Source organism: Agrilus planipennis, unplaced genomic scaffold (genome assembly GCF_000699045.2).
Source record: "Agrilus planipennis isolate EAB-ADULT unplaced genomic scaffold, Apla_2.0 scaffold186, whole genome shotgun sequence".
Classification (NCBI taxonomy): Eukaryota; Metazoa; Arthropoda; class Insecta; order Coleoptera; family Buprestidae; genus Agrilus; species Agrilus planipennis.
Genome location: NW_020439023.1, coordinates 188,652 through 210,030, shown reverse-complemented (window position 1 = coordinate 210,030; position 21,379 = coordinate 188,652). Strand labels below are relative to the sequence as shown.

General features: G+C 30.9%; 6 protein-coding genes and 1 long non-coding RNA gene across 10 annotated transcripts in view; 3 read left to right on the top strand and 4 right to left on the bottom strand.

The window, feature by feature from the left end:
• LOC108738285 overlaps positions 1-813 on the top strand; it is a 110,226-nt gene extending 109,413 nt beyond the window's left edge. Inside the window, exons 4-5 of the transcript XR_001937956.2 lie at positions 20-244; positions 592-813. The gene's annotated coding sequence lies outside the window, so the exon portion shown is untranslated. The remainder of the gene's footprint in view (positions 1-19; positions 245-591) is intronic.
• A 276-nt stretch (positions 814-1,089) lies between these two features.
• LOC108738280 lies at positions 1,090-4,607 on the bottom strand. Its single transcript, XR_003231475.1, has 5 exons — positions 4,400-4,607; positions 3,432-3,537; positions 1,816-2,098; positions 1,195-1,461; positions 1,090-1,126 (listed from the first exon to the last, which is right to left on the bottom strand). It is a non-coding gene; the product is annotated as an uncharacterized LOC108738280 (long non-coding RNA).
• Positions 4,608-5,777: 1,170 nt separating this feature from the next.
• Positions 5,778-6,448, top strand: LOC108738293 (NADH dehydrogenase [ubiquinone] 1 alpha subcomplex subunit 11). Its single transcript, XM_018471661.2, has one exon. It carries the CDS (start codon positions 5,887-5,889, stop codon positions 6,382-6,384), a length of 498 nt encoding a protein of 165 aa, XP_018327163.1. The 5' UTR covers positions 5,778-5,886; the 3' UTR covers positions 6,385-6,448.
• A 103-nt stretch (positions 6,449-6,551) lies between these two features.
• On the bottom strand, positions 6,552-13,705 carry LOC108738292 (spindle pole body component 110). 4 transcript variants are annotated; one of them, XM_018471656.1, is made up of 11 exons: positions 13,282-13,705; positions 12,880-13,206; positions 12,479-12,609; positions 11,690-11,833; positions 11,487-11,631; positions 11,350-11,370; positions 10,481-10,581; positions 9,142-9,315; positions 8,917-9,079; positions 8,515-8,684; positions 6,552-8,464 (listed from the first exon to the last, which is right to left on the bottom strand). In XM_018471656.1, the coding sequence occupies exons 1-11, from the start codon at positions 13,418-13,420 to the stop codon at positions 6,881-6,883; spliced, it is 3,099 nt and encodes a 1,032-aa protein (XP_018327158.1). In that variant the 5' UTR covers positions 13,421-13,705; the 3' UTR covers positions 6,552-6,880. The 4 variants fall into 4 exon arrangements, with proteins under 4 accessions (XP_018327158.1, XP_018327159.1, XP_018327160.1 ...); XM_018471657.1 differs by lacking the exon at positions 11,350-11,370; XM_018471658.1 differs by lacking the exons at positions 10,481-10,581; positions 11,350-11,370 and adding an exon at positions 9,677-9,762.
• Positions 13,706-14,018: 313 nt separating this feature from the next.
• Positions 14,019-14,760, bottom strand: LOC108738294 (dynein light chain Tctex-type-like). Its single transcript, XM_018471662.1, has one exon. It carries the CDS (start codon positions 14,520-14,522, stop codon positions 14,172-14,174), a length of 351 nt encoding a protein of 116 aa, XP_018327164.1. The 5' UTR covers positions 14,523-14,760; the 3' UTR covers positions 14,019-14,171.
• Positions 14,761-15,080: 320 nt separating this feature from the next.
• Positions 15,081-16,525, top strand: LOC108738297 (cyclin-Q). Its single transcript, XM_018471665.2, has 3 exons — positions 15,081-15,305; positions 15,364-15,607; positions 15,816-16,525. Exons 2-3 carry the CDS (start codon positions 15,386-15,388, stop codon positions 16,353-16,355), a joined length of 762 nt encoding a protein of 253 aa, XP_018327167.1. The 5' UTR covers positions 15,081-15,305; positions 15,364-15,385; the 3' UTR covers positions 16,356-16,525.
• A 79-nt stretch (positions 16,526-16,604) lies between these two features.
• The window catches only part of LOC108738296 (cAMP-dependent protein kinase type II regulatory subunit), a 6,352-nt gene continuing 1,577 nt past the window's right edge, over positions 16,605-21,379 (bottom strand). Inside the window, exons 2-4 of the mRNA XM_018471664.2 lie at positions 20,969-21,248; positions 19,949-20,472; positions 16,605-19,682 (exon numbers count right to left, since the gene is read on the bottom strand). Coding sequence (XP_018327166.1) covers positions 19,552-19,682; positions 19,949-20,472; positions 20,969-21,248 — 935 coding nt within the window. The 3' untranslated portion in view covers positions 16,605-19,551. The remainder of the gene's footprint in view (positions 19,683-19,948; positions 20,473-20,968; positions 21,249-21,379) is intronic.

The window sequence follows — 21,379 nt, the reverse complement described above, 5'->3', positions numbered from 1 at the left end:
TTCTTGCGTGGTTCTGTAGATCATCCAATAACTGAAGGAATTAATTCTGGTCGTACTAAAACAAGCAATGCTCTTAATGTCTACCTTACAGCATGAAGTACTTAATTTTGGCGTTGAGAATGGGAGGCAATTGTACATTAATTCGGAAGCTACTGGAACAGCAAATTATCTTCAGTGCTTTGTAGATTTGGTTTGCCCATCGTGCTGGTAGACTTTAGAATGCTACTTTCAACAACTAATTCAGGTGAGAATGCATGACTTCATTAATATTAATTGATCTTTATTAATTTACCATGGAAATTTTCTTAACAATTATCTATTGTCAACAGTATGAATTGAGGTTATTCTTCATCTGTATCTCTATTAACGATCTTTATTTTCTACAGAATATATTTATATTTGCATTGACGTTTACTAATATATGTTTAATATATGTCTGTGGATATTTGTCATTGATCTATGGATTTCTTTTTAACCTTTATGTATTATCCGCATAATAAATTGACGTGCTTTTTGGTGCGTTTTTAGTTGTGTTAAATGTATTTCTTAATTTGTAGGGTAATTAATATTTATTTTTGTCCATTTCTGCAGGTTTTCCAACAGATGAGAGAATTAATGTTCAGTTTGATCATACTGAAACAGCCAATGTCTACATGGCCGTTATCTTTCGTGGAATATATTCTTTGCTGTTTTGTCCTCATCTTGCAACTTTATGCAGTCAATTTTCAACCGACGAGTGAGAGCAACTGGAGATTTATTCGAATTCCACTGAAACAACAAATTTTCTGCTATGGTATTTCTCCTGAAGTTGGTTTGCTTTTCACACCTGCAAACTTTGAAACATTACGTTCTACAGTTAATTAAGGTGAGAATACTTGATATAATTAATTTTAATTGCTCTTTATTAATCTGTTACCACCGTATCTGTTTCAGATCGACNCATAAAAAAAAAAAATAATAAAAACATCTACAATCAACAATTACTTCAAATAAAATGAACAAAAATAAGCATGCAAAATAAAAATTAATTTGAATAAAATGAACTTAATGAATTCTACCAGGTAGAGCATGCAAGATAAAGAACTATTTCAACTACGGGGTCATCTTTGTCTTCTCCAACGTCGATCTGAAAAAGATACGGTGGTAACAGATTAATAAAGAGCAATTAAAATTAATTATATTAAGTATTCCTACCTTAATTAACTGTAACATTCCAAAGTTTGCAGGTGTGAAAAGCAAAACAAATCCAGGAATACCACAGCAGACAATTTGTTGTTCCAGTGAAATGCAAATAAATATCCAGTTGCTCTCACTCGCCGCTTCAAAATTGACTGCATAATATTGCAAAGTGAAGAGAACGAGCATATTTAAAACAGTTCACAAAAGACCACACCTATGTAGACACTGGTTGTATCAGTATGACCAAACTGAACTTTATTCTCTCTCATTTGTTGCAACAATCTGCGGAAACGGACAAACAAACATATTAATTACTGTATTAATTAAGGATGGGGTTAAACACACCTAAAAACACGCACCATAAAGCAAGTAAAATATCTGAATTATAAAATGCTGACAAGCGTCAACTTTACATGACATAAATGTCGAAAAACCATAAATGTAGAAAGGATCAATTTATGGTGTAGACAATAGATAATTGCATAGTTAAAAGCAAAATCATAGATACATGACGTTAATTTATGGTACGAACAGTAGATAACTGTTAAAGAGAAACCACAGATGCCAGAAACGAATAATTATGAAAATCAAGTACAATCAAAAAGCAAAATAATCAACAGTAAAACAATAACTTACCTAGAGGATTACTGTACGGTGCTCGAGTTTTATTTTTAAGCGATGACAACAGAGAAATGCCTCTTAATAATAGATGCTTACGAAAGGAAAAATAATACCACCCATGGTGAAATGAGCCCCACAGCTGGCAGACAGACAGACAGAACATCACATATGCAGCTGTAAATTGGACTGTATATATTTTCAAGCCCAAGGGGAGGGAGAAATGAAGAGGTTCCACTTCTCCAAGTCTCCAATCCTTATTTTTTGTCTTCTTGTTCATTTAATATGTTTAAATGACATCCTGTTGAAACAATTTAATGTTAGTTTCATCTTAAATATTATATTTTAAAATATTAAGAACTGTAATTAAATATTACAATTCAGAAGAGCAAAAAAAACTAGTAGTACTCAAACAAATAGAATACAAGATTTGGAAAATTACAAACCATTTTGTAAACATAACTTGGTAGAATAATTAAATATTTCTTACCCTTTCCATGGAAATTAATATAAATTTTGATAGTACTAGAGCAATTAAACGTTTCAAGGCCGAATGATGTAGAAAAAGAAGACTGCTATATAGTTGATCCCGCGCTAAAATTTGGTACTTTCAAAAAGATCTTTTACGACTGGAAATGAACATAAATTTTGATAGTACTAGAGAGCAATTGAACGTTTTAAGGCCGAACGATATAGAAAAACGAAAAACAAGACTGCTATATAGTTGATCCCGCGCTAAAAATTGGTACTTTGAAAAAGATCTTTTGCGACTTATGCTCTCCTAATACAAATTTTCAAATTTAACACAATTTTCAGTTTTGCGTCATATACGAGGGTTGGTCAAAAAGTTATTGAAAAAAATACTTTTAAAAAGACCTTTTGCGACTTATGCTCTCCTAATACAAATTTTCAAATTTAACACAATTTTCAGTTTTGCGTCATATACGAGGGTTGGTCAAAAAGTTATTTAAAAAAAAACTTAAAAAGACCTTTTGCGACTTATGCTCTCCTGATACAAATTTTCAGATTTAACAAAATTTTCAGTTTTGCGTCATATACGAGGGCCGGTCGAAAAGTTATGGAAAAACTATTTCAAAATCCAATTTTTGATTTTTTCCATTATTTTCTGACCAACCCTCGTATTTGGCTCAAAACCGAAAATTTTCATAAATTCCAAAATTTGTATTAGGAGAGCATAAGTTGCATTGGGTCTTTTTCCAAGTTCAGAATTAAAGCGCGGGATTAGCTTCAGGTTTCTTTCAAATTATTCAGCTTCTGTGCATGTATGGTAATTTTCAAAAATTGACACAATTTCCTTTCATTTTACAGTATTTGTGCTACTTTAGTCTTTACTGTTGTTTAAGCCTCAGGACAAAATTAAAAACATATACTTTATTTATTTAAATACCAAAGAATGATACAATGAAAATACTTGTATTATTTAGAAATATAATTTACGTTTATTATAAAGTACAAATTTATTTCAAATAACAATACATNAGAACTGTAATTAAATATTACAATTCAGAAGAGCAAAAAAAACTAGTAGTACTCAAACAAATAGAATACAAGATTTGGAAAATCACAAACCATTTTGTAAACATAACTTGGTAGTATAATTAAATATTTCTTACCCTTTCCATAAGCCCAAGAGAAAGAAGCGTGATTGGAATCTACTTCTTTACATTTCGAATCCTTATTTTTTGTGTTCTTGTTCATTTAATATGCTTAAATGACACCCTGTTGAAACAATTTAATGTTAGTTTCATCTTAAAGATTGTTTTAAAATATTAAGAACTTAAAAATATTTTATGCACTAGATTGTTTCTTTGCATTTTTACTAGGGATTATTCTATTCCAGACTGACCTATGGTGTTTCAGCTTGGGATTTAGTTTGTGAACGAATACCAAGTTCTATTAAATCGTTGCAAGAGAATTTTTTGAAAATTACAAAACCTACTGAATTCCCAAACAAATAAGAATTGAAAATGTAAATAATATAGACGTTTTAGTTAAGCACTATGTTACCCTCACTGATATGTATTATAAATCTTCAAGTAAAACAAGACACAGAGCATTAATACTACCAGTGGTCAACCTGGAAGTTGGAAAAAAACCTCTTTTTACAGAACAATTGCACTACACAACAAATTACCAAAAGACACTAAGGGCATAAATCTTGAAAATAAAAGTATTACATTACATAAAAAGTCTAATAAAAAAAAATTGTGATCAACTGATATGTGATTAATATTTAAGTTTAATTTTGATTGGATTGATTACTTTGTGGACTTAATAATTATTACATGTAAGTCTATAAGTCTGCTAAATCTTTACTACAATTTTCTTTATTGAATCTGTAATATTATCATTTTATTGTATTATATCCTACCTCTGTGATATACACTCACTGTTCAAATTTGCAAGTTGTAGAGTACCTTGTGTAACTGAATAAATGAATAAATAAATTAAGAACTGTAACTTTTAACAATCAAATAATAAGACTATCAAACTCAATAATTCACTATTACAATTTAGAAGAGTAAAAATTATAGTAGTAATTGATGTCAAACAAATGGAATACAAGATCTTAAAATCTTACCCAAAGTATTCGAACACTCTCTATGGTGTAGAAGACATGGCACATTTAGAGAAGCTCTTTATAATATTAATATTATTATATTGCGACAAGAACCACCTTTATGCCTCTTGGTATTGTGGAGCCTGTTCAAAAACAGCAAATATTTTAATTAGTTTTTGGGAACTACGTACTTATTCTATTTAAATAAACTTTCCATATACCTACATATTTAAAGTAATAAATCAATACATATCTTATTTTTAACTTTACAAAATCGTTTAAACAGTTATCAAAATGTTTTAAACAACGTATTTATTTTCAACTATTTTCAGCCATCCTACCCCTCGACGTGACTTAGAAAAGAAATAATAATGAACTGCTGAAGAAAAATTCGTCTGGCAAAGTCAGGAATAATTGTATTCCTGTGTATCTGTGAAAAAAAAGAACATGAAAGCCAAAAATAATAATTTTACAGAGAAAAAAAATGATCAATGAATGAAAATAGTAATTTCGTTAGCAAAAAACTTTATAAAATCCATTTTTGTATTGAAATGATAATTACTAAACACATACACAAGATTCCACGCTTTTCCCAGATTATTAAATATGGCGGAACACAGTAAATTTTCTTACAAAGTAACTTTATCCATGGGAATCGTAAAAATAACCCTATAACCAAAAATAAAAAAACATAACAGATAAAACTAATTCCAGACTCTATTATGATATAAATTATGTAGGTACTAGTATTTTTTTCAATTTTTTTAACAAAAATGCACAGAAGTTATCACTACCAAAAGACACAAACTGTATTTGCCGTATCAAAAATTAGACCAGTGAGCGAGAAGGAAATACGTCATCGACAAGATTAACATAGAAACGTACTTGTTAATCTCGTCGAAGATAGTATATTTATATATCCCAAAAAATACTTTAAATTAATTTAAATGCAACCATTGTAACTAATTATCACGAAAATTAGATAAAACCAGATATTATTGTATCTTAATAAACACATAAATGTAACTGGCAATGAGATTATCTAAACCCCATAGATAATAGATACACAAAGGGTAAACCCTTTGTGTATCTATTATCTATGATCTAAACGTTACCGAAGTTGACGAAAGGGAGCGCTGTACTGATATCTGACGCGAAATATATAAATTGTGAAGATAAAACAATTCTTAAATTGTAAAATAGTAATAATTCAAAAAATGTTTCACCTGTAATAAGAGATTATATTCTTTCGCAAATCTTAGAAATTATATAAAAATAATAAATTAATTCTATAATGTGTAATCCTTCAAATATTTGATCCCGGTTGCTATTGTGTATTAACAGTTTGTTTTGAGATTACTTCATTGGTTTACTTATCTATGTGTTAATTGACATAGATAATGTTACTTGTTGTCAATTGATGTTTTTAAAATAGGTTGATAAGGTTAGATTTCAAAATTAGTTGCGTAATTTTTTAAAAAATACTGTAAATATTAATTTATTTTACAATGTCGAAGCATGTACTTCCGTACAAATACTTCGATACGCCCGTGGGTGAAGATACATTGAAAAAATTGTGGTGTATAACAAAAATTGCAGCGCCCGTTGCCTTAGGAGTTGCCACTGTTGATGTAATGTTGTATTCTAGTCCCTCAGGATATCTTCCTACATTAGGAAGGTACGCGTATATTTGTGGCCCCATATTAGGCATGACAACTGCTTTCGTTTTAACAAAAAATTATAGTGCAAGCATTCGTCAAAAAGACGATAAAATTAATTGGTTTCTGGGAGCCCTTCCTGCTGGTGGAATTCTAGGGGCTTGGTCCAAAAGTACAACTGTAGGATTTGGAGCATGTGCTTTTTTGGGCCTTGTAGCTGTCTTAGCAAAGCAAGCAATTGATGAAGACTGGGTGATTTATCCAAAAAATGTTATGAGAAATAAGGGTGGTTTATGGGCAAATAATGTGGATTGGACCCTCACGAAGGATGTGTCAAGTACTAAATAAGCTAAAAAAAGATGTAGTAAGTTGCAATGTGTAAATATACAATGTAATAAATAATAAGAACCTGCTTCTTGTTTTTTGGTTCCTTTTTAGCTTAGTTTCTCTGTAACATTTCCTGCTTCTATGCCAGCCTTAAATACATAGAAAGAGGGTTTGTTTAGATAATCTAGTTAAAAATAGCAAGAATTGTTTTTTATTTGAGAGTAGGTATGTAAGAATGTTACATAAAATAATGCAATTAAACATGAACCTACATAGCAACAAAGTCAAAATACTAGACAGTAATCAATCCTTTAAAAAGTTTACTCAGTCTATTATTAACTTGTAGCAATAAATTTTTAAAAATAATTTTTCATAATTTTGAAAATTTCTAGATTAAAAAAATGATAAATATCACAATAATTGTTAAGTACAAAACAAAGCATTACAATTACTCTCTATATCTACAAATAACTATGTATTGCAATCTTCAAAATTATTAAATTCGTTAATTAGTAAATTAAACCTGTGGCTGATCTCTGTTCTTTACATCTTTCTCTGCTTCGTTTGATTCGTCGTTTTCATCAACTGTAATACCAAAAGCGCTCATTTCCCGTTTTATTCGTTCTAATTCCTTGTTAAAATCGAAATCATTTAAATCGTCATCGTTATCTTCATCCAGATCTGTGACGTTTTCCTTTGTGCCACTTTTATCTTCCTCTGTAATATCACTGGTTAAATCTTTAGCCGACTCCACACTCGTTATTTTTCCTTTCAATTTTAAATCGGTTTCTCCTTCTTGTTTACTTATTAAAGATGCTACACCTGTAGAAGTTTCGATTTTTCCTTCCCTTTCCCGTTCTCTTTCTTCCAATTCACGTTCGAGTCTTTCATATTCTTCATCTGAAAGTTCAACAACTTCTTCAACAACCAACATATCATCACTTTTTCCTTCTTCTGCTGATAGTGGAGATCCTTCAAGCGTAAAATAATTTTCTTCTATTATTTCTCCTTGTGGAGATAATTTCAATGAACGAGACCCTTTTTCTGAAGCTTGGTCAGACTCATTATTCAAACTGCTGACATCCTGAATAGTTTCGGATATTTCACTCTCAAGCAATAAAGTTGTAGGTTTTTTTGAGGAAGTTTCTATAATGGGTTTATCACTTCCAACACGTGCCACGTATTTTGAAAATATTTCATCATCGTCAAGAATAGGTTGAACTTCTACAACTGCTCGTGAAGGAGAATTATTCAATTCAAACGTAGCTTTAGCTGCATTTGTAATTTCGTCAATTATTTCTGTAGCCATTTGGGTTAATTCTGCTTCAGTTTCTTTAGTTCTATTTTCGAGTGTTTTGTCTTCCTTATTTTTAATTTGCTGTTCATTATTAGCTGCAGTAACTTCAAAAGTGGTGGAACTTTCATTTTGTGGAAGTTTTACAGCAATAGTGTTGTCTTCTACACCAAAAGCTTCATGCTCTTGTAGGGCTTTTACTTCGAAAGGTTTATCTAGATTAAGATAGCCCTGCACTTGTACTTCTACAGGTTTGTCTACATTAAAATCGCCTTGTAAATCAAAATTAATAAGCTTTTGTTTCTCGTTTGGTCCGTTCAAATTTAAATCGATTGCATCTCTTACTTCTTCTACTTTTAAAATTTCTTGTAAATCGAAATTAAGAGTTTTGTTGTTTTCTTCACCTATTTTTTCTTGTATGGAAAGTTCTTGAGAATGCTTCTCTTCTCTATTTAGCACTTCTGGTGTAGATTTTTCTTCAATACTAGCGGGTAGTTTTTCAGTGTCATTGTGAGATTCTTCATGCAGAATAGGTGTTACAACTTTTACCTCTTCTCCGACTTTACTTTCATTTGCATTTTGTATGTCATCATTTAAAACATCTACGTGTTTTTCTTTATCAGTAAATATTGGCACTTTGGATTCAAATTTTTCTATGTTTTGTATATTCTGGTTAGCATTATTTATTTTTTCTTGAATTGTTTGTGTAACTGAATCATCTGGAGCAATTTCTCTTACATCTTCTTCCTTATGATAATCTATTTCATCATCAATTTCAATGTCTACTTCGTCGTTGCTGATTTCTCCCTAAAAAGTGCGATTTAACAAAAATATTTTAATTTTAATCTGTTGATTACCTCCGAAATATTTTCTGCTTGTAGCAAATCTCTCGAAAATTCTTCTTTCAAGTTCAATGGAATTTTTTGCGACTCACGTTCATCTTCGTGTTGTGTAGAACTCAGATCAGATTTACTAACGAATTCGTACTCTTCTCTGTCTTTGCCGCTACTGCTACTGCTTCCGTTTTCTGTAAAAATACACAGTAGAAAATGAAGTACCGAGGTATAATATTACAAAAACAAAGCGCTGAACTGAATTCACTGCTTAATAACAAAAGCTGCAGAAGTATTTAATAGCCACTCGAAGTTATAACAACAACATAGATGTGTAGAAATAACACAAGAAATAATTTCAACAACCTTTTTATTTAAAAGAAACATTCCATTATTACATAGAGAAATTATAGTGATTTTATTTACCAGTTTCCGGCAACGAATCCAAACTAATTACAGAAAGGGTCATTTTGCTGGCTAATACAACAGCAGGATCATCAGAAGCATCTGTATTTGGTTGAGTTTCCGTTTTCGAATCAGAAACTAACAACTGAGACTGTGCTGGTAGTGCTCCCTCTAAATAAATTTCCTAATAAAAAAATAAGAAACGTAACAAAAACAAATTGTATCATTTCATCTTAAATTATGCACCTGGGGAGGATCAGGCTCTTCTACTGGTGGAGGTGGGGTTGGTGAGATGATTGGAGAATTTGGTCTGCTCCATTTTTGACCACCTTCGCAACTTGCCGTAGTTTCCATGCCCAATACCTTGACTGAAGTTTGATCTTGTTTAGTCCCAGGTACTGATCCATTTGAGGTGTGATTCTTTAATGTAATTAAGAACTATATTATTACGAAGTAATGTAATAAAACATGAGGCACAATTAACACAACTGAAGCCTTAACTAAAGCATGTTCGGGTTTGCAATATGCCAAATTAAAATATAAAATAAGAAACAAACTGTTAAAAAAATATCGGCTAACTGCTGTATAAATAACAACTAATAACGACTGAATGATAAATTAAAATAAATGTCTTGCACAAAATAATAAATAACTAAGAAAGCGCTCATGCATGAGCATTACAGTATGTGCAATGTAATATAGCAATAACAAAAGAATGAGACAGGCGAGCTGGTGTGTAACGGTCTGCGACAGGCCATGAATGGTAACACCTGAAGGTTACCTGTTGATTGTCAACCTCACATCTTTTCCACCTAGACTCCAACTCTTGGTCAACTTCATCCAACAAGGCGGACATGGCATTTACAACTAAGCATAAACAACAAAACTACTGTCAAACCAAGAGAGAGTACATGAAAAGTTAATATGACAATTTTTATTGTCTTTTTTTATATGTAGTTAAGATAAATTGCAACATTTATTTAAGACAACTTGCAAAAATTTTTCGTAAACAGGTGCACATAAGGCTTAACGGAATTATAAATTTCACATTTAAGAAACAAAAATATTTCTAAAAGCATCTTACAAAATTAAACTACGAGTATACTAAATTTTAAAACACTTAATAGATCAATTTTTTGATCAAACAGGATTTTACTTGCCAAAAATTGTACTGATTATCTGTATATAAAAAATTATTAAGAGTTGCTCTCTACAAAATATTGATCAGTAAATATTTTTCTGAGTAAAAATTCATTGTTTATCCAAAAGCTTAATTTACTTTTACTTTGAAAATAAACAAGTTGTAGAATTTCTTATACATAAATATCTACTGTGATCCTTTAATTTTTAGGAAGTCATGACCTCTCGGCCCCCATCCCCCTTCAAATACGCGTTTTAATTTTAATTTTAAGTTTTGCTGGTGTCATTTCATTTAATGAATGTGTATATGATTGCACCTAAATACATAATAAAAAAGGCAAAACAAGACAAAGTACAAGAAAAGCTGCTCGAAGCAAAGGCGAAGGGTAATTAAAAAAAAGAGGTAAAAAGGGTCTCTAGTGCAGGCAGGAGGGTACATGCCCACCTGAGACCCCAGCGGAACCTGCGCCATCTGTGCCATAATGCGTTCCATGGCCAATTCGGTTTCGCGCAGCCTGCGCCTAAGTAGGTCCAACTCGTCATCATCTGCGGAAAGACACATGTACCCTTCTGTTAAAAACGCATAGGCCGACACGCACCAATTCACGCCCATTTTTTATTATTATTAGTCACCATGATGCCAACACATATTTACATTAAAATACTACAATTAATTAATAAATAATACCATGGAATTACAGGAAGTTTAGGAATTCGAACAACCATAATGCAGTTTTTAATATCCAAAACATGAAGTCTTCTAAAGTATTCCTCCAATATAAAGAAAAATATAGTATATTACACACCAAGGATATACTATTTTTCGTCACATGGTTGTTGGTTGTGGTGAGAAATTACACATAGTACAAAATTTTCTAGGCCCGTTGTGTGCTTTCGTCCCGCAATAAATATTCTTCGGAAGATATGTGACGAGTAATAGTATATACACCTCATGAGTTACATCATACCACGTGTGTATATTTCGGGTGACAAACGAGGCACGGTATGATACAGCCCACTTTCGTCCCGTGGTGCATAATATAGTATTTATTAATGCTTACATCACCCTCCTGCACTACTCTAGGTATTCAATAGCACTAATAGCAATTTAAAATATAATTAGAGAAAAAAAGAGGAAAAAATAATTTAATTCTTTTTTTATACATAAAATATCTGCCCAGTTATAAGCTGATCCATTATTAAAGGCTTATTGTCAATACACAGGTAGGGTTTAACTAACAAAGATTTTTATTTAATATTATCACAGTGTAAAGAAATAACCGATTTTTATTAAAAAATTATCATCAAACTTACTTGCATCTCTATCTTCACAGCCTGGTTAATGGCAAAAAATGAATTAGATTAGTCAATTAAAAAATACTTTTTTCTTATAGAATGCAGAATGATGTGAAAAACCCCTCTGAAATTATAAATAAAAAAAAATTACTTGCCTAATTTTCCTGATAAATCACGACCATATTTCGACTTTAGTTGATTCTTATTCGATTCAAAGACTTGTTTCCTGAATAATCGATCTGGTTCTACTGACGGATATAATCCAAATCCAGGACCTTCTGGCTTCTTTTTGAAAATCACCTGGTGATAGATTATTAATAAATTTATAATATTGTAACCACTATATTAAATTCCTTACTTTTATGAGGGTATATGCAAAAAAGACGACAATACCAACAGTGTAAATAGGCATAATTATACTAATAGAGGTGCCCTTTTGTGGCGGTGGTACCACATGGCCTGCACCTCCCATGGGAGGTCGCATGCCAGGTATAGGACGAGGCTGCAAATATAAAAAAAAGCTAAAAATTACTATTACATTAATTTACTTAACATGATTTTTAAAAAAGATATGTAATTTATTATTAAAAACATTACTAAATAAAAACGTTTCCATGCCCAATACCTTGACTGAAGTTTGATCTTGTTTAGTCCCAGGTACTGATCCATTTGAGGTGTGATTCTTTAATGTAATTAAGAACTATATTATTACGAAGTAATGTAATAAAACATGAGGCACAATTAACACAACTGAAGCCTTAACTAAAGCATGTTCGGGTTTGCAATATGCCAAATTAAAATANTTTGATTTTAGAAATAAATTATTTATTATTATGGTAGTGGAATGTCTTTATTTTGAGCGTGTCTAAAAGGTTATAAATAAGTGTATAAGTGCAATAGAAACTCTGTGCCAAAATAATTGGAGTAAAACCGAATCCAAGACTATTTTTAGAACGTAAAATACTGCAATATTCCACTAAATGAAAACAAACTTTTTCTTACATTTATGCTTTTTATGATCAAGTTTTACATTATTGGATATCATATGTATACCTAGGTACCTTCCAATTAAATATCTCAATTTTATCTTTTGATCTGTATGGATCATTGTGAAAAATAGCCTTTAATAAATAGTTAATAATCTCACCCTTCCTTCAACAATTTTTGGAGGTGGAGATTTTCTAGGTGCTGATGAAGCAGGTATAGCACGTCCTCTTTCTCTAAGGGCAGGATGCAACATTTCAGGTCTTAAATGTGTAGGCCTTTCTTGTCTAACATCTATTATTTAATAAAAAAATGTTAATTTTCTATTCTTTACTACATACATTTGAATGACTGTCAAAAAGTAGTAAGGCAAATTGGACACACAAGCCTTGTTAATTGAGGAAAAACAAACCGTTTTAATGTCATTACACATGGAATACAAAAAACTATAAGGCAATTCATTATGATTATCACACTATGGCCTTTATTTTTGAGATATATTTTTTTAATGATATACAAAATGTTAGTATGAAAATAACAGTTTTGTTGTAATTTGTTGCTTACTATAAATTGTAAAATTTGTAGTGGTTTTATGAGGTACTCCCAATACCCAGGGTGAGACATTAAATTGATATTTCAAACAAAGTGATCCATTTAAAGATCTTATTTTTTCAAGAACACCTTTAACTTTTCCGTCCAAGTAAACATTTTCATTCAATATGGGAGATATGTCTATGCCACATTTACTTAGAATAGCATTTCTACAATTCGAAGCGATCTCTTGGTTTGTCAACTTTTTTTTTCCATCTGATTGCTGTGCTATTATACTGCACAACTCCGAAATTATTTTGATTGTGTTTACATCTGTATCGGAAAATACATCACAACAGCCTAAATGCATAGAATGTGTTAAATTATCGTAGCAATAAGAAGTCTTTAACAGTACAAATAAAAAAATAAAATTACCTCGATCATAATCATGGGTCTTATGAGTCGGTCCAACTAGCATGGGATAAAAAACTTTTGGCCATAGCACTGCAAAACACCCTACTACTATAACTATCACAAAAAGCGTTTTTCGGGGGCCTAGATCGGTTTCAGACATTTTCGTTTCGTTTACGTACTTAAACACAAAAATTATTGTTCACTAACACTTGAATTCGGAATCGGTTTTCCACGAATCCGACATTACACTGGTTCTGTCAATAATGGATGTTTAATACGTAAGTCACGTAACTGGTAAATATAGCTCAATTAAAACACAAGTAGCAAAATTAGGAGCTTTGCCAAAAATAAAAATAATTCAATGAAAAATAATACCAATGACGATTTTCCTTGACATACTACACTTGACAGCCTTGACCAGTTGACATATGACCGAGATGTGTCACTGGAAAAAATTAAAAAAATTATTAGAAAATAGAAATTAAAAAGTTGTTTCCTTAAAAAAAATTTGACTTTTATAACCGTTTATTAACAACTAAATCAATAAATTTTGAAAAAGACAATTTTAATTAATCATAACAATCTAAGGTTAAGAATTTTAACATGTTTAAAGCTCAAGCAGGAAAGCTCCAGGGCCTGCCACTGAACTTACCGTCCAGTATTCAATGGGCATGTGGATCCCACAGATTCAGAAACACAAATACAGATTCCTTAGTTTACAAATCAATATTTTTAAATAATTTTTAAGTAGATGCTTACTCATTTCATTGTTATATTTTACAAGCATAAACATCATATCTGACACTAAGACAAGCTACAGTAAATTTTAAATACACGTAATTTAAAGAGACAACGGCAAATAAAATATAAAATCATAAAAGTGTGTAACTTAAATTCTAATTACTAAAAAATTAAATAGCTAGACCATAAACAGATACAATGCAGAACATGGTTTTATTTTCCCAGCGAACTGTACAGCTACCATCTGTATTGTTATCCCAATAGCAAGAACTGGCAGTATGAAGTCCAGCTCCATTTTTCTGCATTATCGTGCAAGTAACAATGTATTTATATGGTTTTAATAATTTAGTTAGTTCAGAGGTGCATGACTCAACAACTGAGGTTGTCCAGTTGTTTACTTTGGTTTGATTGTAAGCATTTCCTCCTATCACAGTTTCAATTGCATCTTTAATTATTTTACTAACATCGTCAACCACGAATTGTCCCTCTTCTTGAAATTCTGGCTCACCAATCTTATCCATTGTCAAGACAACACTTTTTCTAAATTACTTCTTTTACGTTTTTGATGTACGTCAATATCTTCTGGAACTGTACTCACAATAATTTGATACGTTACAGTTAAAAAGCCATAAACTTCAAACCGAGGAAAGTCTTTCAAAGGAATGTGTTACAACAAATATTATAAATATTAATCAATTAATACAATGCAATTGACAATTAACTGACAACCTATCAACGCTGACAACCAGTAAACATAGATAATAGATATACATAGAGCATTGACATAGAGTCATGAAGACAATACAACTTATCTACAACTAAAATTGTTCTTTTTTGGGTACCATAGATCATGCATAGCTAAAACCATAGATGCTAAAATGTCTGCGTGCTATTTGAACTACTAATGCAATGCCGATTATTGTTTGTTGAATTATTAGATTGAATTTAGTTAAGTTACGCTGATAATTGTTTAATAATGAAAATGAATATACACACTTAGGTTACTATCAGAAGTAATTTCTTATCAGACACACCATATCTATTACTATAGATAACCAACATTGATGAAGCTTATCTATGGATGAGACTTTCTTTTTTTATTTTTTGTGTTCATGTGTTCAGAACAGATTGTTAGTTTATTCGTGTAGTCTGTTATATTGTACATCGTTTGAATTTCATTCTTCAAATAATCACGTTCATATTGAGTAAAGCTATACTTTCTCTTACCAACTTTTACAAAATCCTACCTGCTCTATAATTTAATTGGATCATCTCCCTGCTTAAAGCAGTTATTTTAATAAAAGGTAAAGAATTAGTTTAAATTTTCTTTTGAAGATGTTAATTGCTGTTTTTTCGATTTAGATTATCAATTAGAAATACCACAATGAAGGACGTTATTGATGTTATGGAATTACAAAGAGAAAAAAACCGTAAAATTCAGCCTTTGGATTATAGGCAAATGGATTTTGCGAGTGGATTTACACCTGCACGGTTTATATTTGAATGTGGAATGAAACTGCAAGCCCAGCCTCTTACAATTGCTACTGCGGCTATTCTCATGCACAGATTCTTCAAAGAAGTAGATTCATCGAACTATGATCACTACGTAAGTTTATTTTACAGTACAATAATTGAAACATATTTCCTAAAATTTGAAGGTTAAATATCTATAACTGCAGAAACAAGTTCAATATACTAATGTGCATTTAAATCACACCAAGGAAAAGTTATAACTTTTAATCAACTGTCAATTAGTTATTTTTTTATTTTTCAAAAGTTTACTTACATGTTTTACTGAATGATGTTGTCTACAGTTGATTGCAGCCTCAACCCTTTATTTGGCTGGTAAAGTTAAGGATGATCCGCTCAAGATTCGTGATATAATTAATGTAGCTCATAATACATTACATAGAGGAAGTGGACCACTAGAAATAGGTGATGAATATTGGAATATGCGGGATGCTATAGTTCAAGCTGAACTTTTGATAATGCGTGTTCTCAAGTTTGAAGTTTCTATAGTACATCCACATAAATATATGCTTCATTATTTACGAACACTAGAAGGATGGATTGGTAAAGAGAAATGGAGCAATAGCCCAATTGCTAGGACAGCAGCTGCTTTCCTTCAGGATTATCATCATGACCCGAGCATACTGGACTACCCGCCCCAACATATAGCCATTGCTTGTATTTCATTGGCACTTCAATGTTATGGAATTACTTTACCTTTAATTGAAGAAAATGAGGATGAAATGTGGTATTCAGTATTTGTGAAGGATTTGCAAAAGGATAAGCACTGGGAAATTATGGAGAAAATCATGGAAGTGTACAACAAAGAACCAGAAACTGTTTAATTGTTTTTCAGTAGCTTTTTACATCACAAGTAAAATAACGAACTTTATGCATTTTAGTTAAGTAAAAATGAAAGTATTTTTTGCATCAATACAATTATTAGGAGACAATGGATTCACTGGTATTACTTTAAATATTGTTTTTTTTACAAAATAAACGGTGATGCTTCAAATGAACGTAGTTTTTTTTCTTCAAAAGCAGCGGAAAATTACTTTTAATTACAATAAAATTATGAAAAAAAAGACAAATAATATTGTTGAAATAATTTTATAAGCTCGCTTAGTCATTGTGGAAGCAGTACATATTTTTACATCTCTAAGAAACAAATTTCGGTTGGTTTTCATTAAAATACTGGCACACAACAGTTACAACAGGTAATATTAGTAATGATAATAGTTTGTTAACAACAATGGATTCATTATCTGCCTTTAATTTATTATACAGTACAGCATAAAAATGAGATTCATCTAGGGCTGATGAAAAGCTGGTAACAACGGACTGTTAAATAGAAATAATATTTAATTCTTTAATGATTATAATAAATGCAATAGAAAGAAAGATGATAACAAGAAGCTCTATCACCGGGTGACTACTACATAAAGTAAGTACACTAATGATTAAAATTTGAACATACATAAACGAATATATTAACAACAAACAAAGAACAATAACATGTAATGGCAAAAGACTACATTTTTTCGCTATTTTTTACTCTAAACATATTCTACTTAATATCTACCTATGGCCACAACACATTAATAAAGAACATTGGAAGGTAAGCATGATGGACTTGCCCTAAGTTTAACTGAATTTCATATTTGTACTTTATGTTAAGTACTCTTGTAACTAATAATACACTCAATATTAGCTCTTAATGTAAAATTTTGTAAACACAAAAAAAAAATATAAATTCTTAAACCCTTTTTATGTTGTAAAACACTAAACAAGGGTTTTATAAGTAGGGGTTAAGATACTGAGATACAGGAGGTGGAGGTGAAGATAGGAAACAATAATTGCATAGTAGTGTATCTTCACACTTATCAAAATAATAGTCCATGATCGAATGAGTATGAGAAAAAAACAATATTTAATCTAAAACAATTGCCTACAAGATTTGAAAAAATACAGAACGTAGGTTAATAGATAATATCGTATCGAATTACAGGAGTACATCACACCTACTGATATTTGCTGATAAGTGAAGCATTTTGTAAATGTTGCATGTTTACACTGTTTTTAATAAATATTGGATGTAATTAATTAGCACATGAATAACCTATAGCAAAAATATGAAATTCAATTAGGCTTAGTACATATACACCATTCTTAATCGACAACGGCATTTTCCTTTTGTATTACTTATCTACGATTATGGTATTTTAGAAAAATGAAGCTTCAACTTTTTCAAACAATGAAATTAAAAAGAGAAAAACTACGAAATACAAGAAGCTTGCACTTTTCTATAATAAACAACACAATTCTTTTTGATTTAAAACTGTAAAAGTCACGTATTAAATTTTGCAATGGTAAAAATAACATCGTTTTTAATAGTACTATACTAATAGTCGCAGTATAGTAATTAAATGAATGATATGAATATCACCTGATAGGTAGAGTTTTGTTACAATGTGATGTTTTTTTATTTCCACTAAGGTGGACGTAAAAGTTGTAGTAAATTAAATTCAAAACGATAAATTCCTTTATGCATTTCACTATTAGGTAAAAGTTTCAATACATTTACAACTGAGCAAATAAATTAAAATAAATATATGTTCATACTTCTTTTTAAAGCTTAATTCAGTTTTCAGCCTTAAAATTTATACAAAACGAAAGAGGTTTGTCCTTTCTAAAAATACAATCCTTTTAATAATTTTTATTTTATCAGTACCTATATTTTATTACGACGTAAATAAAGAAATAAGATCTCTGCACTTTTCCAATGTACTTTTTAAAATTAAAACACTAGGAAAAAATTAGCACTTTTGGGTCTTACATAAAAATGTGGTGTACACCAAATATTTAAATAAAACCATTAAAGCTGATACTACCTTTCATAACTTTTCAATATTTCGTTTCAAAATATGTTCACAAAAAACTAATGCAGATCTCCGGCTTTTGTTAGTTCTCATGAGATCAAAATATATTGAGCAAATTAAAATTACCTATATCAGTGGCGGTCAATATTTTTTTTCCTGAACTTTAATTATTTACAAATTAAAATAAAATTTCAAAGAATCGCTTAATTTTTTTTTTAAAGTTATCACCCTTTGTAGAAATAAGCATTTCTTTTTCTTTGTTCTAAAATTGTTTAATTGCAATTCACTTAATGAAGATTACTGGCCTATCTAATAGGAATTAATTTAATTAACTTCAAATGTATGTATATAAGACCAGGCTAATGAGTAATGAATAGTACTTAATGTGCTTCCATAACTGCAAAATTAAACTATTATTAATTTTCCAACATCAAACACACCTAGTACTTGTACATAAAACCATGTACACTCACAAAATACACCTTTTTATTAGTTACGTAAGAACTTTGTTTAACAACAATGTAAATTCGAATATTGCCCTTCTTCTGTAACCATTCCGCAATCGATTTTTTTTAGTTTAGCTAAGGTTTTCATATCAATTTTTGATTATTTTTAACGTAGTACTTAACTAAAGGAAATAAAAAAAGGCGTTATTCATATAGAAAAATTATTTGAAAAGGATAAGCACCGAATAATTCAATTTGAGATAGAATGCCGCATTTTTATCTTTGTTAACCTGACATTTAATTTAAAATTTTCCCCCTAGTTAATGTTTCATTTCTTCAAAGTGACCGTAATTGTATTTACGTTTACATGACTAGTATGCAATAACATTAATAATAGCATGATTTTGGTTCCCTTCCTTCAATTTCTTATCTTATTTTTTTTAAATAACAAAAAATGGAAAACAACTGTTGTTTTAAAGAAAACTAAAATGTAACGGGACAAGTATCGGTTGTAGTAATTCGTTATCTCCCAATTTAAATGATACACCACAGCAACTAGTAGTAATAATAGTAAATATTAATAGTAACAGTATACTAGCACAAAAAGTGGTCGAATAGTGGTCATAGAAGTGATTGTAAGGGTTTTTGTTTAGATTTATCTTTTTATGTGACGCAGAAAGTATTGCAAGAAGGCAGTGGATGACGATCGTTAGCATTCATCGTATGTCCTTAATGTTGTGCTTCGATCCGAAGATCTTGAGCATTTGTTCCTCATAATCAGTTATATTACGTTTCATTATTTCCATACATGGACCCAGCAAACGTTCAAACGCTTCCACGTCTAAAACTATACACAAAAGAACGAATTCTTTTTATTTCTGTATCTCAACCATTATTAGAAATCAAATGGCTACATTTCTGAGGAATATTAAATGTTAATTAATAATTACGTGCAATTATAATAAATGCTTCTTTTAAAATCAGGTACGTTTTGTTTTTAGATACTATATCGCTCATATTTTGAACATAAACAAGTGCTGACAAAAAAACTAAAGTCCTGGGAATTTCTAATTCCCAAGTTAATTTGATTTTCGAAAGAGTAATTATACTTACAGGCTAGTTTGACGTGATCATCAGCGTAAGCAGAAGCCGCTCGAGGTCTATGAGTAACCAGTGCAAGCTCTCCAAAATAGCCCCCTTTAACAACTTTGTTCACTTCGATTTCCTTTCCTTGATCATTCAGAACCCTGATATCGACAGTCCCCTCTTCAACAAAGTACATCCCATCGGCTGCGTCTCCTTGTTTAATAATTTGCTCTCCAGGAGCAAAAGTTTTCGGCACGAGAGCATCTGCGAGGTTCATTCTTTCATACGGTTGTAATGTCTTCAACATGGGCACACTCTCTATCAGAGTTTCGTACATTTTCCTCTTTCTGAAGGCAGACTTGAGAAGAATGCGACGGAACGTTTGTCGATCCATAGCCCACAAACGTCCGTCTGACGCGGCCTTAATTGTAGCCGCACGCGGCATATTGTAAAGGAGTGCCAATTCGCCGAAGCTTCCACTGTTATCGTACGTGTAAATGTGTTTTGGTTCCCCTTCGGGAGTATCAGCAACAAGGGCATGAAAAACACCACTAACAATAAAAAAAATCACAGTGAGTTTCATATTTGTATATGTCGGTGTTTTAAAATGTTTTAGTGTCTGGTCAGATACTTCACAATTCTCTCCCTAGTATTTTCCAAAGAAGAAATTTAAGCAATTTGTTTCTTTATACAATCATTAATCATCTTTAACTAATACAAAATTGCGTAATTATCGAACAATTAATAAAAAATGAATCACTGATTTTCTAATGTTTTCAAATACATAAGCTCAAACTATTTAGCGCTCTTTGCCAATATTGGGATATCATCCATATTTTTCGAATTATTTCCAAAACAATTAATGTTAAAGTATATGCATCCAACTTCTTTAATTTTTTTTGACATGTCCAATACATCTCTACACAATAATCTTATATTTTTTAAATTATTAAAATTTTGGAATATAATCTATGATTTTCGATGGTATCTTTACAATTTTCGGCTGTATCTAATTAAAAATAAGTAAAACATTCTAATAATTCCCACCTTTCTATAACGTAAAAGTTGTCTCCATCGTCTCCTTGTTTGATCACCAGGTCTCCTGCTTTCACCGTTTTTTCGAACATTGCATCTAGGACTTCTTGCATTTGGTCTTTTTCTAAAGAGCGAAATAGAAGGATGTTTTTGACCGAATCCGCTAACCGTTGACGTTGTTCATCTGATTTTGGATAAACTACTTTTGTACCATCATCTTCATCCTCTTCTGGATCATATGTTTCAGCAAAAACTGATTTTCGACGGGACGCAAAACGATTTACAGGTGGTTCTAGAAACGAATAAATGAATCTCATATTACATAATTTTAAACAAACTTTTTTAATTATAGATATTTTTTAAATGTTTACAATGATTCAAGGAAGTGAAAATTTATATTCGCTGTAGTTTGTACATTTTCTC